At 39.3% G+C, this 17,718-nt stretch overlaps 1 protein-coding gene across 1 annotated transcript in view; it reads left to right on the top strand.

Moving 5' to 3' along the window:
- Positions 1-10,440, top strand: part of myt1lb (myelin transcription factor 1-like, b) — a 195,659-nt gene extending 185,219 nt beyond the window's left edge. Inside the window, exons 19-22 of the mRNA XM_063006723.1 lie at positions 1,479-1,582; positions 4,404-4,547; positions 8,540-8,602; positions 10,176-10,440. Coding sequence (XP_062862793.1) covers positions 1,479-1,582; positions 4,404-4,547; positions 8,540-8,602; positions 10,176-10,316 — 452 coding nt within the window. The 3' untranslated portion in view covers positions 10,317-10,440. The remainder of the gene's footprint in view (positions 1-1,478; positions 1,583-4,403; positions 4,548-8,539; positions 8,603-10,175) is intronic.
- The last annotated feature ends 7,278 nt before the right edge of the window (positions 10,441-17,718 follow it).

The raw sequence follows: 17,718 nt of genomic DNA, 5'->3' as shown, positions 1-17,718 counted from the left end.
AACAAAAAGATCTACACAGTATTTTTAAGTAATACATGGTTGAAGATTTGTATCGAAAGTTTGGTAGATGTAAAAGAGGAACGCCCTGAGTGTATGTGAACAATTTAATCCACTGTAGTGAGCTGGTGATCAGTCCAGGGTATTATTTCTTCCCTCCTACCTTGTATTATAAGGTTGGCTCAGGACCCACAATGATGTTTGACCAGCAATGCAACTACTGAGCTTCAAGAATTTGTATTCCAATAGGTGCTTTATAATTTAATTCATTCATTTTTCATTTGTGAAGAAGGTGACAAATTTCTCAAAACACAAGTTTGATGGAGGCTGATTCAATGGTGTGGTAGTCTAACACACCTTTTGCTTAGTGGGTAGCACTGTCGCCTCACAGAAAGTAGGTCCTGGGTTCGATACCCAGGCAGGGCGGTCCGGGTCATTTCTGTGTGGAGTTTGCATGTTCTTCCAGTGTCTGTGTGGGTTTCCTCCAGGAGCTTAGGTTTCCTCCCAAAGTCCAGAAACATGCAGTGAGGTTAATTGGGGACACTGATTTGACCTATAAGTGAATGGGTGGGTGTGTGTCTGCCCTTTGATGGACTAGTGTCCCATCCAGGGTGTTACTGTGTGCTTTCCGCCCATTGAAAAAAAGCGGGGATAGGCTCCAGCACTCACAACCCCCACCCCACCCCACCCCTTTCTTAAGCGGATAAGAAAATGAATGAATGAATGAATGTTACTACTGGCCTGCCAAAGAGCTTAGATAGATAGACATAGATAGAGTTTCTCTTCATTGCCATTGCAGCTCATGCTGTCTAGGCAAGGTGCACACACTGCACACACACTGCATATACAGTACAATATACATAACAGAGAGCATGCTTCTCTGCACATCATGTCACTCACTTAGAAATCTGATGCTTCACACTTGTCCGAGGTGTGTGCTAACCTGCAGCCCTCTTCAGCCAGTGATGGTGTCATACAGTCAACAGATGTCCCAGAGTGCACAAGGAAATTGAGTATTAAATTTGGGAAATGTAGAGACAATGCAAAATGGGAAACCATCACAAAAAACACAATCAGAAAAAAAAAATACACAAATAATACACTTAAAAAGAAAACATAGTTTGGCAGAGAAGGTATTAGCAAATAAATTTTAGCCTACTTGGCTCTGGCTTGACTTCAATCCACCCCTACTTTAATGCTTTTGATATAAAGGGAAACAGAGCTAGATGTTCTGTTAGCAATTTTATACAACACTATATGAATTCAAATCTACAATTTAAATTATTATTTATAAAGGTTCCTCTAAAAACCTTCAGTATTTTACAATTAAATGGGTTTCTCTATTAAAACTTTTCCCACTTTATTTATACGATTCGTTTAGAAACTTGTGGTGTAAAAAATCATGCATGATATTGTTTAGTTTTAACTTGGTGGCATGTGTAAATGCATATTTATTTATTTTATTATTTATTGTTTGGCAGGTTTACACAATGATGAGGACATGAAACAGCTGGATGATGAAATCAAAGATTTAAATGAATCAAATTCACAGGTGGAGGCAGATATGATCAAACTTCGAACACAGGTAAGTCATTTCCTTATATATACAGTGTATCACAAAAGTGAGTACACCCCTCACATTTCTGCAGATATTTAAGTATATCTTTTCATGGGACAACACTGACAAAATGACACTTTGACACAATGAAAAGTAGTCTGTGTGCAGCTTATATAACAGCGTAAATTTATTCTTCCCTCAAAATAACTCAATATACAGCCATTAATGTCTAAACAACCGGCAACAAAAGTGAGTACACCCCTAAGAGACTACACCCCTAAATGTCCAAATTGAGCACTGCTTGTCATTTTCCCTCCAAAATGTCATGTGATTTGTTAGTGTTACTAGGTCTCAGGTGTGCATAGGGAGCAGGTGTGTTCAATTTAGTAGTACAGCTCTCACACTCTCTCATACTGGTCACTGAAAGTTCCAACATGGCACCTCATGGCAAAGAACTCTCTGAGGATCTTAAAAGACGAATTGTTGCGCTATATGAAGATGGCCAAGGCTACAAGAAGATTGCCAACACCCTGAAACTGAGCTGCAGCACAGTGGCCAAGATCATCCAGCGTTTTAAAAGAGCAGGGTCCACTCAGAACAGACCTCGCGTTGGTCGTCCAAAGAAGCTGAGTGCACGTGCTCAGCATCACATCCAACTGCTGTCTTTGAAAGATAGGCGCAGGAGTGCTGTCAGCATTGCTGCAGAGATTGAAAAGGTGGGGGGTCAGCCTGTCAGTGCTCAGACCATACGCCGCACACTACATCAAATTGGTCTGCATGGCTGTCACCCCAGAAGGAAGCCTCTTCTGAAGTCTCTACACAAGAAAGCCCGCAAACAGTTTGCTGAAGACATGTCAACAAAGGACATGGATTACTGGAACCATGTCCTATGGTCTGATGAGACCAAGTTTAATTTGTTTGGTTCAGATGGTCTCAAGCATGTGTGGCGGCAATCAGGTGAGGAGTACAAAGATAAGTGTGTCATGCCTACAGTCAAGCATGGTGGTGGGAATGCCATGGTCTGGGGCTGCATGAGTGCAGCAGGTGTGGGGAGTTACATTTCATTGAGGGACACATGAACTCCAATATGTACTGTGAAATACTGAAGCAGAGCATGATCCCCTCCCTCCGGAAACTGGGTCGCAGGGCAGTGTTCCAGCATGATAATGACCCCAAACACACCTCTAAGACGACCACTGCTTTATTGAAGAGGCTGAGGGTAAAGGTGATGGACTGGCCAAGCATGTCTCCAGACCTAAACCCAATAGAACATCTTTGGGGCATCCTCAAGCGGAAGGTGGAGGAGCGCAAAGTCTCGAATATCCGCCAGCTCCGTGATGTCATCATGGAGGAGTGGAAAAGCATTCCAGTGGCAACCTGTGAAGCTCTGGTAAACTCCATGCCCAGGAGAGTTAAGGCAGTTCTGGAAAATAATGGTGGCCACACAAAATATTGACACTTCAGGAACTTTCACTAAGGGGTGTACTCACTTTTGTTGCCGGTGGTTTAGACATTAATGGCTGTATATTGAGTTATTTTGAGGAAAGAATAAATTTACACTGTTATATAAGCTGCACACAGACTACTTTTCATTGTGTCAAAGTGTCATTTTGTCAGTGTTGTCCCATGAAAAGATATACTTAAATATCTGCAGAAATGTGAGGGGTGTACTCACTTTTGTGATACACTGTACATACAGTATATGTGTGTACTATTATATACAGTATATACAGTATATACTGTATATATATATAAGTCATGTTTTACACTTTTGGTTTGTCGCCTCACAGCAAGAAGGTCCTGGGTTCAATCCCCAGGTGGGGCGATCCGTTTCCTTTTTGTGTGGAGTTTGCATGTTCTCCCCGTGTCTGTGTGGGTTTCCTCCGGGTGCTCCGGTTTCCTCACACAGTCCAAAGACATGCAAGTGAGGTGAATTGGAGATTCTAAATTGTCCATGACTGTGTTTGATATAACCTTGTGAACTGATGAATCTTGTGTAATGAGTAACTACTGTTCCTGTCATGAATGTAACTAAAGTGTAAAACATGACGTTAAAATCCTAATAAACATACACTTTTGGTTACATTCATGACAGGAACGGTAGTTACTCATTACACAAGTTTTATCAGTTCACAAGGTTAATATCAAACACAGTCTTGGACAATTTTGTATCTCCAATTCACCTCACTTGCATGTCTTTGGACTGTGGGAGGAAACCGAAGCACCCGGAGACGGGGAGAACATGCAAACTCCACACAGAAAGGACCCAGACCACCCCACCTGGGGATCGAACCCAGGACCTTCTTGCTGTGAGGCAACAGTGCTACCCACTTAGCCACCGTGCCGCCCCATATACATGTATAAATACAAATACGTACAATATATACACTTAGTATGGCACATGGCATAGTGGGTAGCACTGTCACCTCACAGCAAAAGGGGCCTGGGTTTGATTCCCCCTCAAAACAGCTAGAGCTATGGCCCTTCTGTGTGTGGTTTGCATGTTTTCCCTGTGTCTGCTTGGATTTCCTCCCGGTGCTCCGGTTTCCTCACACAAATTTAAAGACATGCAGTCAGGCCAAATGGAGATAGTAAAGTCCCTGTAGTTATATGTATGTGTGCCCTGGGATGGACTGGAAAACTAACCGGGGTGTTTCTTGCCTTTTGCTCAATGAATCAGACCCACTGTGACCCTGACTAGGATAAAGCGCTGGTAAAACAGACAGTGAATAAATGAATTAATAAATTAATATAAAGACCTCAATAATACACTGTAGTATAGTAAGTATTGTTATATACCTCTGGCTGTATATTTAAAGCTAACACATTTTCCCATTTATTTTCCTAGATAACAACCATGGAGTCTAATCTGAAGTCGATAGAGGAAGAAAACAAGGTGATTGAACAGCAAAATGAATCTCTCCTGCATGAGCTGGCCAACCTCAGCCAGTCACTGATTAACAGTTTAGCTAATATCCAGCTCCCTCATATGGTAAGGGCCACCATCGAGAACAGATAGCTAGCAAGTTATGGAAAGCAAAAAACAATTGCCCTGCAGCTTGTTGATTGTTAGATCGTAGCTATCTGTGACTTCAGGAAACAATTCTCACCACATGCTGTATTTAAAATAAACTGCTTCAGTATACATTGCTGATGTGCTGGTGCTGGGAAGAGACAGACTAAATTAGTGATGTGTAAAGGGCAGGAGCCAATCAGCTTGATTAGAATGATTTTATATGTAAAACACAGTCAGCAGAAATGGTCTAATCAAAATAACCAGCATTAGTACCGCCCAAAAACGTGCTAAACATAGACTAGCTACTCTAAATTGCCCTCGGGTCTGAGTGAGTAATTGAATGTGGGAATGTCAACTGCACTGCATTAGACTAGGGCTCTTTGCAGGGTGTATTTCCTGCAATCAGTGTTTCCAGGTGGTGCTGAACCCACCATGTCCCAAATCAATCAACAAATCAGTAAGAGAAATACTGTAATGATAATTTACTTCGAGCTCCACAAGAACACTCAAATTGAGAGAACGTTTAATTGATAAACGGAGTCAAAAATGCATTCACCCTGACCAGGATTAATATTTATGAACTATGATGGATTAACACATTAAAAACTCATGATTTAAATCATTCACTGATGACACAGCCAAGATAAATCCTTAACGGGTTCATATAGACACTACATAGAGTGTATTAGGCAGGTGTTGTGCATTAAAAAAAAACACCAGAAAATAATTGGTATTTGGCGTGCACCAATGTACAACTGCACTAGAACAACATAAGGGTTTGAATTACATAATAACACACCATGAGTAAGATACTTGTACATGCTCAGTTTGTTGTTTTGTTTTTTATTATAGATCATCAATCCCCAGCCTTTTTTGCACCACGGACTGGTTTAAGATATAATTTCAACAGGCAGGGCGGGGGGATTTCAAATAGAATAACAATACTACTCACAAATGATGGAAAATCAGTGGGAACACTGAGCTGCTATGAAACGGGGATAACACCCGAAGTATGTTGGAAATCGAAGCAGTGTTTTCATTGCTTTTGTAGCGATCTCTAATTAGATCGCTACAAAAGCCCAGTGGTTGGGAATCACTGTTATACAGGGGTTGGACAAAATAACTGAAACACCTGGTTTTAGACCACAATAATTTATTAGTATGGTGTAGGGCCTCCTTTTGCGGCCAATACAGCGTCAATTCGTCTTGGAAATGACATATACAAGTCCTGCACAGTGGTCAGAGGGATTTTAAGCCATTCTTCTTGCAGGATAGTGGCCAGGTCACTACGTGATGCTGGTGGAGGAAAACGTTTCCTGACTCGCTTCTCCAAAACACCCCAAAGTGGCTCAATAATATTTAGATCTGGTGACTGTGCAGGCCATGGGAGATGTTCAACTTCACTTTCATGTTCATCAAACCAATCTTTCACCAGTCTTGCTGTGTGTATTGGTGCATTGTCATCCTGATACACGGCACTGCCATTGGATGCACATGGTCCTCCAGAATGGTTCGGTAGTCCTTGGCAGTGACGCGCCCATCTAGCACAAGTATTGGGCCAAGGGAATGCCATGATATGGCAGCCCAAACCATCACTGATCCACCCCCATGCTTCACTCTGGGCATGCAACAGTCTGGGTGGTACGCTTCTTTGGGGCTTCTCCACACCGTAACTCTCCCGGATGTGGGGAAAACAGTAAAGGTGGACTCATCAGAGAACAATACATGTTTCACATTGTCCACAGCCCAAGATTTGCACTCCTTGCACCATTGAAACCGACGTTTGGCATTGGCACGAGTGACCAAAGGTTTGGCTATAGCAGCCCGGCCGTGTATATTGACCCTGTGGAGCTCCCGACGGACAGTTCTGGTGGAAACAGGAGAGTTGAGGTGCACATTTAATTCTGCCGTGATTTGGGCAGCCGTGGTTTTATGTTTTTGGATATAATCCGGGTTAGCACCCGAACATCCCTTTCAGACAGCTTCCTCTTGCGTCCACAGTTAATCCTGTTGGATGTGGTTTGTCCTTCTTGGTGGTATGCTGACATTACCCTGGATACCGTGGCTCTTGATACATCACAAAGACTTGCTGTCTTGGTCACAGATGCGCCAGCAAGACGTGCACCAACAATTTGTCCTCTTTTGAACTCTGGTATGTCACTCATAATGTTGTGTGCATTGCAATATTTTGAGCAAAACTGTGCTCTTACCCTGCTAAATGAACCTTCACACTCTGCTCTTACTGGTGCAATGTGCAATTAATGAAGATTGGCCACCAGACTGGTCCAATTTAGCCATGAAACCTCCCACACTAAAATGACAGGTGTTTCAGTTATTTTGTCCAACCCCTGTAGATGATACACTTTGGAAAACAAATTTTTTATTTAAGATAAGATCATCCTTTATTAGTCCCTCAGTGGGGACATTCACAATTTGAATCAGTTGTTCTCGCTTCTCTTTAATTTAGGCCACAGACCAACTAATTGATAGTAAAATTTTGTATTACATTTTTCTCAATATTGATGAATGGTCAGCAGACGAAGATTAACACCACATTAAACATAGTGTGCATTTTCTGACCTGACTGATTGCTGGTGTAACAATAAATATTGACAGGAATACTAAACAATTAAGCCTGTGATAGATTGGTGTCTTATCCAGGTGTGTTACTGCATTGTGCTCAGTAATTTTGGGAAAACAGGACCCACTGAGACCATGACCAGAATAGAGCAAACATTTAAGTTTTTTAGACATATTAAAACTGGCTTTCTTCCATAGCATTTATTTCACATTTTTAACTGGAAATATAACAGGAAATAAAATAAAGTGAAATAAAACATGAAATTAGATACATATCAAAGATGCATTTATTTATTGGATGTTTTATCACCACTTTATCCTGGTCAGGATTGCAGTGGGTCTGATTCATTGGGTGAAAGGCAGGTAAAACCCCCCGGAAAAGACACCAGTCCATCACAGGGCGAACACACACATTCATACTTAGGACAATTTTAATATTTCCAATTAACCTGACTGTATGTCTTTTGACTGTGGGAGGAAACTGGAGCACCCAGAGGAAACCCACGTGGACACAGGAAGAACATGCAAACTTCACACAGAAAGGACCCTGGCTGTCTGGCCGGAAAACTGAACACAGGCCCTTCTTGCAATGACTCAGCAGCGCTACTACTGCATTTCCCCTATCCCCACCTCTGTTGGCTTTTGTTGCAGCAAGCATCCTTTAAGAGCCCCAACCTTTTTATGATTGAGTAGAAAGCAATTAACAAATGCTTAGTACAAAACATTTATATTAATAATAGTAATAAATAAGTGCAATAATTGTACTTCATCAATCGTAATGAATCAGGGTCCGAGCGTTTTAGATATAATAGCATTTGTCTGCCAGTAATCCACGTCATAATATACTATCATGCAGGCAGATTATTTCTCATCACATGCAATGTAAAATATATTCTGAAATGCAAACATTTAAGTTATTTAGACATGTTAGAGCTGGTTTTAAACATTTGTACATTCATTCATAGCAATATAATTAACAAAAAGTAATGACTTCAAACTCCATTGCACAAAAACATATCACGGCAGTATGTCAAATGTTTTTCACAGCATTATGATAAATTGTACTATATATCTGTGTATTTAAATAATATATGTTTGTGTTTTATTAGTGTTTATAATCATGGTTTTATATTTGCCCATATAAACTACATTATTAGACAGTTTGGGATAAAGTCCCTGTCATGTTCCATACGCATTATCTGGTAATGCTTGAATGAATATTTGTTTAGGGAATAAAAAATGGTTTGTGGCCCTTAAACCTGATTAGTTTAAGTAATTAATAGGACTTTTGGTGAGTTCTGGGTTTGTAAAATTGAAAAAAAGATTACAGGCTTGTAAGATGTGAATGCTGGATACAGTTGACTAACAGATTTCTACCTTTCCTCTAGAAACCACCACCACACAAAGAGCCTCTGATTAGACATAACAGCTGTTTACAGTTGCATCAGCGAGTAAGAAATGATTTTTACAATCTTTTCCTCTCCTGTCTCCTTTTTTAATGTAATTTCTATACACTTTAAAGTTACAATTATTTTTTGATATACCTTGTAATGTGTACACATCACTCAAATGCTTTTTAAGTTGTGATATTTTTTGTTAGTTTATTATTCATTCAATTCATTAAAGTTCATTAGATGTGATCACTTAAATATCTATGACCTAAAATCATTTTGCTTAGGCCACAGTGTATATATGAAAAACAATATAGAAACATTTTCTAACAAGAGTTAGCTGGCCATTTAATATACACTGATCAGCCATAACATTAAAACCACCTCCTTGTTTCTACACTCACTGTCCATTTTATCAGCACTTTGTAATTTTACAATTACTGACTGTAGTCTATCTATTTCTCTGCATGTTTTGTTAGCCCCCTTTCATGCTGTTCTTCAATGGTCAGGACTTTCACAGAACCACGACAGAGTAGGTATTATTTAGGTGGTGGGTCATTCTCAGCACTGCAGTGACACTGACGTGGTGGTGTGTTAGTGTGTGTTGTGCTGGTAAAATAGAGAATTTTTTTCAGTTATAGAAACAGCCAGTCTTCTGAGAAGGCTTCTCACAAAACTTTGAAGTATGTCTGTGGGAATTTGTGCCCACTCAGTTAAAAGAGCATTTATATAGCTGTTCACTGATGTTGGTCAGGAGTTCATTCTAAAGCTGTTCAGTGGGGCTAAGGTCAGATGTCTTTGCAGGCCACTGAAGTGTCGTTAAACAGAGCTTTCCTTCATGTCTTTAAAGACCTTACTTTGTGCACAGGGGCACAGTCATGCTGGAACAGGAAGGGGGCTCCCCTAAACTGTTTCTGCAAAATTGAAAGCATATCATTGCCTTAATATACAGTCATGTGAAAAAGTTAGGACACCCCATGAAAACCTTTGTCTTTTTGAACATATTTAAACATATGGACATGTGAGCTTTATTTAAACAGTATTAACACTATTGAGAGATGGAGCTTATATAACTAAACAACAAAAATATTAAAAATTACTTTTAAACACAAGTTGTAAAATGTAATGAACAAAAAGTTAGGACACCCCCACATTTATTACTACTTAAAATGTCTAAAATTAGAATCCAGTGCACCACATCAGCTGCAATGATTAGACCATCGTTAGAGGACATTGGAGTTTTATTTAAACCTCAGATATTAGTTTGGTTTGCTCTTGATTGTTGAAGTGAGTGTTATCACCATGGTGAGAGCTAAAGGGCTCTCTGAGGCCTTCAGAAAGAAGGTTGTAGATGCATACGAGTCTGGAAAGGGATTTAAAAAGATCTCAAAACAATTAGAAATCAGCCATTCCATTAGGACATAAGGTGTCCTTACTTTTTCCTCACAATAAATTTCCATTTTTGTTTATTACATTTTACAGCTTGAGTTTAAAAGTATTTCCATTTTCCTTTAAAGAACACTCTTTTTGTACTTCACACGACATACTGAAATCTGATTTTAGCATTTTATCTGTGTTTAATACCCCTGCAGTAGTAATGGCTAATAGATCATTCTTGCTGTGTGTTTTACAGGACCCAATAAGTGACCAGAACTTCGATGCGTATGTGACGACTCTGACAGACATGTACTCAAATCAAGAGCAGTACCAGAGTCCGGAGAACAAAGCACTGCTGGAGAATATAAAACAAGCAGTACAGGGGATCCAAGTCTAGCCACTCAACAAACCTCGAGCAAACCTCTTTAAAGAAGGGTGAAAAGGACAATTGCAAAACAGAAATGAAAGAGACAAAATGGGACACCTCATGGTTTGCTGCTGTAATTTAGCAGTGTTAAATATTCACACATGTTCTTTAAAAAGTGTTATGCTTACACATCATGGTTTTTCATTTCGATCATGATAATTCCTTTCGGTCTTGCTTTGAAATAGTTAATGGCAGAAGAGTTTTTGAAAACATTCCCATTTTGTATGTTTGCATATGAGCCAACATAGTGTTCTGTACCATTTCTGACTGCTCACATTTGCACATTTTAGTGGATATTTCTGATCAGTAAAGCAAACGATATTAAAAATACATCCATTTTAATGCTTGCTGGAGGACAAAAAGAAATTATATTCACAATAAAACTAGAATAAATAACATGCAAGAATATATAGTTTAAAATCTATAAAACAATAGTTGACAGTCTATTCATTAACACTTAGTACACTGGTAACTCTTGTGGAGAGAAAGTTTGTGAACCTTTTGAATGATTTAATTTCTGCATTAATTATTAATATGCCATTAAAACCTCCTCCTTGTTTCTACACTCACTGTCCATTTTATCTGCTTCACTTACCATATAGAAGCACTTTGTAGTTCTGACAATTCAATTACTGACTGTAGTCCATCTGTTTCTCTGCATGCTTTGTTAGCCTGCTTTCATGCTGTTCTTCAATGGTCAGGACTCTCCCAGGACCACTACAGGGCAGGTATTATTTAGGTGGTGGATCATTCTCAGCACTGCAGTGACACTGACATGGTGGTGGTGTGTTAGTGTGTGTTGTGCTGGTATGAGAGGATCAGACTCACTGTCCACTCTATTAGACACTCCTACCTAGATGGTTCACCTTGTAGATGTAAAGTCAGAGACGATCGCTCATCTATTGCTGCTGTTTGAGTTGGTCATCTTCTAGACCTTCATCAGTGGACGCTGCCTACGGGGCGCTGTTGTCTGGATATTTTTGGTTGGTGGACTATTCTCAGTCCAGCAGTGACAGTGAGGTGTTTAAAAACTGCAGCAGCGCTGCTGTGTCTGATCCACTCATACCAGCATAACACACACCAACACACCACCACCATGTCAGTGTCACTGCAGTGCTGAGAATGATCCACCACCTAAATAATACCTGCTCTGTAGTGGTCCTGGGGGAGTCCTGACCATTGAAGAACAGCATAAAAGGAGGCTAACAAAGCATGCAGAGAAATAGCTGGACTACAGTCAGTAATTGTAGAACTACAAAGTGCTTCTGTATGGTAAGTGGAGCTGATAAAATGAACAGTAAGTGTAGAAACGAGAATGTGGTTTTGATGTTATGACTGATCAGTGTATACAATAGCATGTTTTTAATGAGTCAAATTGAATTACTTCGATTTAGATAGGTAACACTCCCATTAGACCAGGTGTTTGTTTATTATGAACTGGATGAACAGATAATGCAGAAATCCTAATAATTCCAGAGAGTTTACAGACTTTTTTCTCGCAACTACATACGTATAAACCAGGTTAATCTAAATATCAGTCTAGTAATGAATAACCTGCCAACTTATTGTATTAGTTCTAATAACTAAATGATTTTAATCAGCATTTGGAACTTTTCTGTCCAGATAGCAAGATGACAGGATTGGGATTTGTTTTGCTTGAGATTTGCTTCATTTCATTATAAGCACCTGTACATGGTGGGCAGAATAATAGGTGCTGGAATTGTACGATAAACAGTGAACGATGGAAGGAAATCAATGTGATGTATATACAGTATGTTTTATTGTAAACATCATGACACGGAAACCTAACGGTGGATGTCCCAATGAACGTTGTGCTTTTGCTTTGGTGAAGAGATACAGATGGAATCTGTATGAGTGTAATGGTAGCGGAGGTGTTACCCCTGCATCAGTGTTCATTTAGCCTAATTCTTATAATAGCAGCAAGAGTCTCGTGTGGAATCAGCAATATGCACATGACTGCGTTGTTCATGGCGGCGAGAGGCAAGCTGTGGGAAACGGTTGGGCTATATGCAATTTCCTGTTTGATGTACTGGGAAGAAAGAAGATTTTTACTATGTGTAAATGATTTTTATATAAAACTTGTTATACAAAATTTTCAAAGGGGGGTTATGTGGACATTAGGTTAGAAGCAGGCAAGAATTTGTAATGTAAGCTCAGTTTTCATCTTTTTGCACGGGGACACCTTTGTTTCCATGTTCTGATGGTTTTACATGAACTGAAGCAGTACTTGGAAAGTATGTGAAAAAGGAGGGTTTTGTAGAATAAATATATATAAATATAGTTTATGAATGCGGGACTTACAGGGTCATTGTCCCCACTTATGTGCCAGTAGACTATTTGCACTTATTCTAAAGATACATAAATACACATGGTGGCATGCAATCTATAGTGTCTCTTCATTACACAATTGGAACTACAACCCCAAATCAGAAAAAGTTGGGACAGCATGGAAAATGCAAATAATAAACAAACACAGAGTTTCTTACATTTACTTTGACTTTTATTTCATTGCAGACAGGATGAACCTGAGATATTTCATGTTTTATCTGCTCAACTTCATTTTATTTATTAATAAACATCCATTACTGCATTTCAGGCCTGCAACACATTCCAAAAAAAGTTGGGACAGTAAAGCATTTACCCCTTTGTAATGTTGCCATTCCTTTTCACCACACTTGGTGAAAAAGATGCTTTTATTTTGTCTCATTCTTCCTGCAAACGTCTTAAAATGTGCAACAGTACGGGGTTGTCGTTGTCACATTTTTTCTTTCAAAATTCGCCACACATTCTCTATTGGGGACAGGTCAGGACTGCAGACAGGCCAGTCCAGCACTCGTACCCTTTTCTCTTGCAGCCATGCCTTTGTAATGTGCGCAGAATGTGGTTTTGCATTGTCTTGTTGAAAAATGCATGGACGTCCCTGGAAAAGATGACGTCTTGAAGGCAGCATGTGTTGTGCTAAGATCACAATGTACTTGTCTGTATTAATGCTGCCATCACAGAAATGTAAATGACCTTTGCCAAGGGCACTGACACAGCTCCATACCATGACAGGCCCTGGCTTTTGGACTTGTTGCTGATAACAGTCTGGATGGTCCTTTTCGTCTTTGGTCCGGAGCACACAGCGTCCATTACTTCCAAAAAGACCTGGATTGCTGATTCATCTGACCACAATACAGGTTTCCACATCATTATTTAGTTTTTTCACCTCATTACTAGCCCTAAATTGTCCCCGTTCCAACTTTTTTGGAATGTGTTGCAGGCCTGAAATGCCGGAATGGATGTATACTAACAAATGAAATGAAGTTGAGCAGACAAAACATGAAATATATCAGGTTCATCCTGTCTGCAATCAAATAAAAGTAAATGTAACAAACTCTGCATTTTTATTTTGTTTGCATTTTCCAAACTGTCCCAACTTTTTCTGATTTAGGGTTGTAATAACATCAAACATGCATGTTCTATTGCATCTAGACAGAGACCACAGGGCATCAGAATACAAATTAGGACAATATCTTTAACAAAAATGCTGTAATTATTATTAAATGATTTTCCTTCTGATATTTATTTAACATCACTACAATCCCCAGATGCACTTTATGTCTATTACTGTACAAAATCTTTAACAAAATATTCAATCAGAATTCAAAATCATTATGATAAATAATAAAAAATGGGAGAATCCCATAATAAAGGCACAGAAATGAAGTCAGAGGTCAAGTTTCTGTCAGGTTTTTTTCTTTGCTGTAGCAGCCATGGAAGACTTCACCTTTTCGGAAGTGAATGCAAAGGTGCTCATCTTTTACTCATCTTATACTGTACAGTTCCATCCTCTTTTCGGATACCGTGACATCCTCCATAACTGCGTATGCCTTCATCACAGCATCGTGTCTGCAGCTTTCTGCCAATGTAGTAATGCTTTCAATAGAGTACTAGCTAGTATCAGTTTTTAAATAAATTATTGTTATCACTACGAACGAAAAGGGATTTTAAGCACAAACCTGCTGCTCATCTACTGTTGCTACATAACATGAAATAATAATAATAAAAAATATTTAAAATCTGTGACTACCTTGGGAAAACAGAAAAGGTGTCACACATTAGAATGCTGAATTTTCATATCAATTATTGTGAATTCATCAGAGTTTATTTATTTTCAATTCTTCATTTTGAGCCTGATTTGAGTGACCATTGATGAAGACAGAATTTTGTATAAACTATTGTGCTCTCTGTGGAACTGAAGTTTGATTTATTTTTGTACAACACAGCATGAATTTGTTGACCCTTTCATTTTGCTATAAATGTGTGAGATCACAAGTTGCTGTGATTTTTCATTTTCTTTCCCCCCTTCTTTTTTTATTGTGGAATTTGTACAACTTTTGTCATGCTGGATGTTGACACATTTTACTCTGAATAAAGAATAATTGTGTTGCAGTCTTGCATAACTGATATAATATTTAGATAGTACAATAAATGGATTCAGAAATGTAGTGTTGGTGCCACACAGCTTCAGTAACCTGGGTTCTGTCCTTGCCTACTTTTACTGTCTGTGTGGAATTTGGCATTTACATTTACATTTTCGGCATTTAGCAGACGCTCTAAAAATGCAGTGAAAAATGCAGTCTGTACTGACTGTACGTGCTGGAGGGGGGCGTATGTCAGTTGAGAGGCGTCCTCAGTCAGCGGTGAAGAGTCGAATCAGTACTGGGGGGGGGGGACACAGCTTCAGTAACCTGGGTTCTGTCCTTGCCTGCTTTTACTGTCTGTGTGGAATTTGGCATTTACATTTTTAGCATTTAGCTGACGCTCTTATCCAGAGCGACTTACAGAAGTGCTTCCATAGTAAACATTACCTTACTCTAGTTTAAGTAAACAACAGTCCAAGAACACAAATCTGCTAAAACCAGAGCCAAAGTTTTTTTTTTTTTGCAAGAAATGAATAAGAGCATTAGTAAGTAAGTTAGTAAGTAAGTAAGTAAGTACAAGTCAGCTTAATTGCTTAGTAAAGAGGTGATGAAGGTTTTTAATCATTTTTTAAAGACAGCGAGAGACTCAGATGTTCGGACAGACAGGGGAAGCTCGTTTCACAACTTGGGTGCCAGCACAGAGAAGAGCCTTGATGCTGGTTTTCTTCGAGTCCTGGGTCGAGCGAGACTAGTGGCTCGGAGGTTGCGTGGTACAGAGCGGGGTTTGATTAGACCTCTAAGGTAGTTTGGGGCTGGTCCATTTTTGTCTTTGTAGGTGAGCATCAGTGTTTTAAACTGAATGTGTGCAGCTACAGGAAGCCAGTGAAGAGAATGCAGCAGTGGGGTGATGTGGCAGTGTTTAGGTTGGTTAAAAACCAGACAGGCAGCTGCATTTTGAATGAGCTGCAAGGGTTTAATAGTGGACATAGGAGCACCTGCCAGGAGATATGTTTTACTTGTTTCCTCCTAGGTTTCCAGTTAGTTTCCACAACATGCCCCCCCAGGTGTGAATGTCAGTTGGTGGCCACAGATGGATTGGCATGCTCTCCAGGTAGTGTTTTAGCTTGTGACAGTGATAGCCTAGTGGTAGAGCTGTAGCTTACTCACTAGCAGGATGTGGGTTTGAATCCTGGCTCTGCCATGCAGCCACTGTTGGGCCCTTAAGCAAGGCCCTTAACCTTCTAGGCTCCAGGGGCACCATACAATGGCTGACCCAGAATTCCAAAGAAGAATAATTTTATAGTACTGTACATGTAAATATTAAAAAGAAAGGCTTTCTATCTGCTTTCTATCTATCTCTATAATCTCTATTTCTAATCCTATTTTAATATAAATCAGTATGCATTTTCAGTATACATTTTGGGCCCTTATTTTGGACAGGTTAATACACTGGGCCTCTACCCTTAACTGTTTATTTAAATCTTTTAAAATATGCCCTGTAGGAAGGCCTTCAAGAGCAGCACAGTGGCAAGGCTGAGTGGGTGACACTGCAGCATTTATCATGGGACGTAGGTTCAGTCCTTGCTTTCAGCCACTGTCTGTAAGAAGTTTTGCATGTTCATCTCTTGTCTGCTATGAGGAAGGTGGAATGGCTACTTAAATTTTATCTAGCTAAGTATGAGTGAGTATGGGTGTGTTGCCCTGTGATGATTTGGTGCCCTGTCCAGGGTGGTGGATAAATGAATGGACTAATCGGACTTATTTTACAACTCATGTTATAACCACACTTATTTATTGCACCCCTAGAAATTATGACAACATCGTCACGAAAATCAGAATCCTTATAAGGTGTTAGAGCATTTAATTAAAGCGTATTTACGGTGCTTTTCCACCAGAGGGCAGCAAACCTCCAAATAGCTATAGGAGACAGTTTTTGATTGTACTGTAGTTTATAGTTGTAAATTAATTTGTTGGTTGTTAGTTAGTTGTTTTAAGTTGTAAATTAATCAAGTGCAATTTGCAGTTATACAATTACTGACAACTTGTGCATAGCAGCAACTACGATACAGTCACCATCTACTTCATCTATATGTAGTAGAGGAGCATCATGGGCCTCTGCTGACTGGATGTTATTAGGGTTGTGACACTGACATTATGACATGATAGTGTCATTGGTACATTTAATTTTAGAATTTTTTTTCAGTTCCACTTTATTGGGTACTGTTATTAGTCATTGTGTTGCTGAGTCAAGGATTGTTACAGATTAAAAGGTCAATAAAAAGGAAAGGCTACCAGTTATTACTGAATGGAGGTAAGTGCATTTTACCCACTGATTTATATAATTACAATTATACAAATATAATATAATTACCAATATAATATATAATTTTAATTACAATAAAGTGAAACATTTTTGGAGTTTTTAAACTGGTTTGTATTAATTAATTACAAATCAAATGCTAAAATCCCTTTTTCACTAAATTATTTAGTCCCCTTATGTTGTACTTTGTAAAAACCTGGCTGAAATTACAGCTGCAGGTCTTTGCTACAAGCTTTGCACACTTGAATTTGGGCAGTTTACCCCATTCTTCCTTGCAGATGGTGAACATCTATGAACTGCCTCATTCATGTCTCTTTGAGATTTTTCATGGGGTTTAAGTCTTATCATTTAAGGACACTCAAATCTGGCCCTAAACCCACTCAGTTGTTGTTTTGGCAATGCGCATCAGATAGTTATTGCGTTGAGAGATAAACTATCATCCCAGCCTGAGAATGTGTGTGCTCTAAAGAAGGTTTCTTCAGAGATGATTCTTTTTTGCCTCCTTGATCAAGACCTTTCTTGATTGGATGCCTAATCTGGCTTGACAGCCAACTTTAAGATGGTTCAAGGTTGTGCCAAGCTTCTTCCATTTAAAAAATGTTAAGACCACTGTAGTCTGAAGACC

Source organism: Trichomycterus rosablanca, chromosome 13 (genome assembly GCF_030014385.1).
Source record: "Trichomycterus rosablanca isolate fTriRos1 chromosome 13, fTriRos1.hap1, whole genome shotgun sequence".
Classification (NCBI taxonomy): Eukaryota; Metazoa; Chordata; class Actinopteri; order Siluriformes; family Trichomycteridae; genus Trichomycterus; species Trichomycterus rosablanca.
This window is presented reverse-complemented; position numbering and strand designations above follow the sequence as displayed.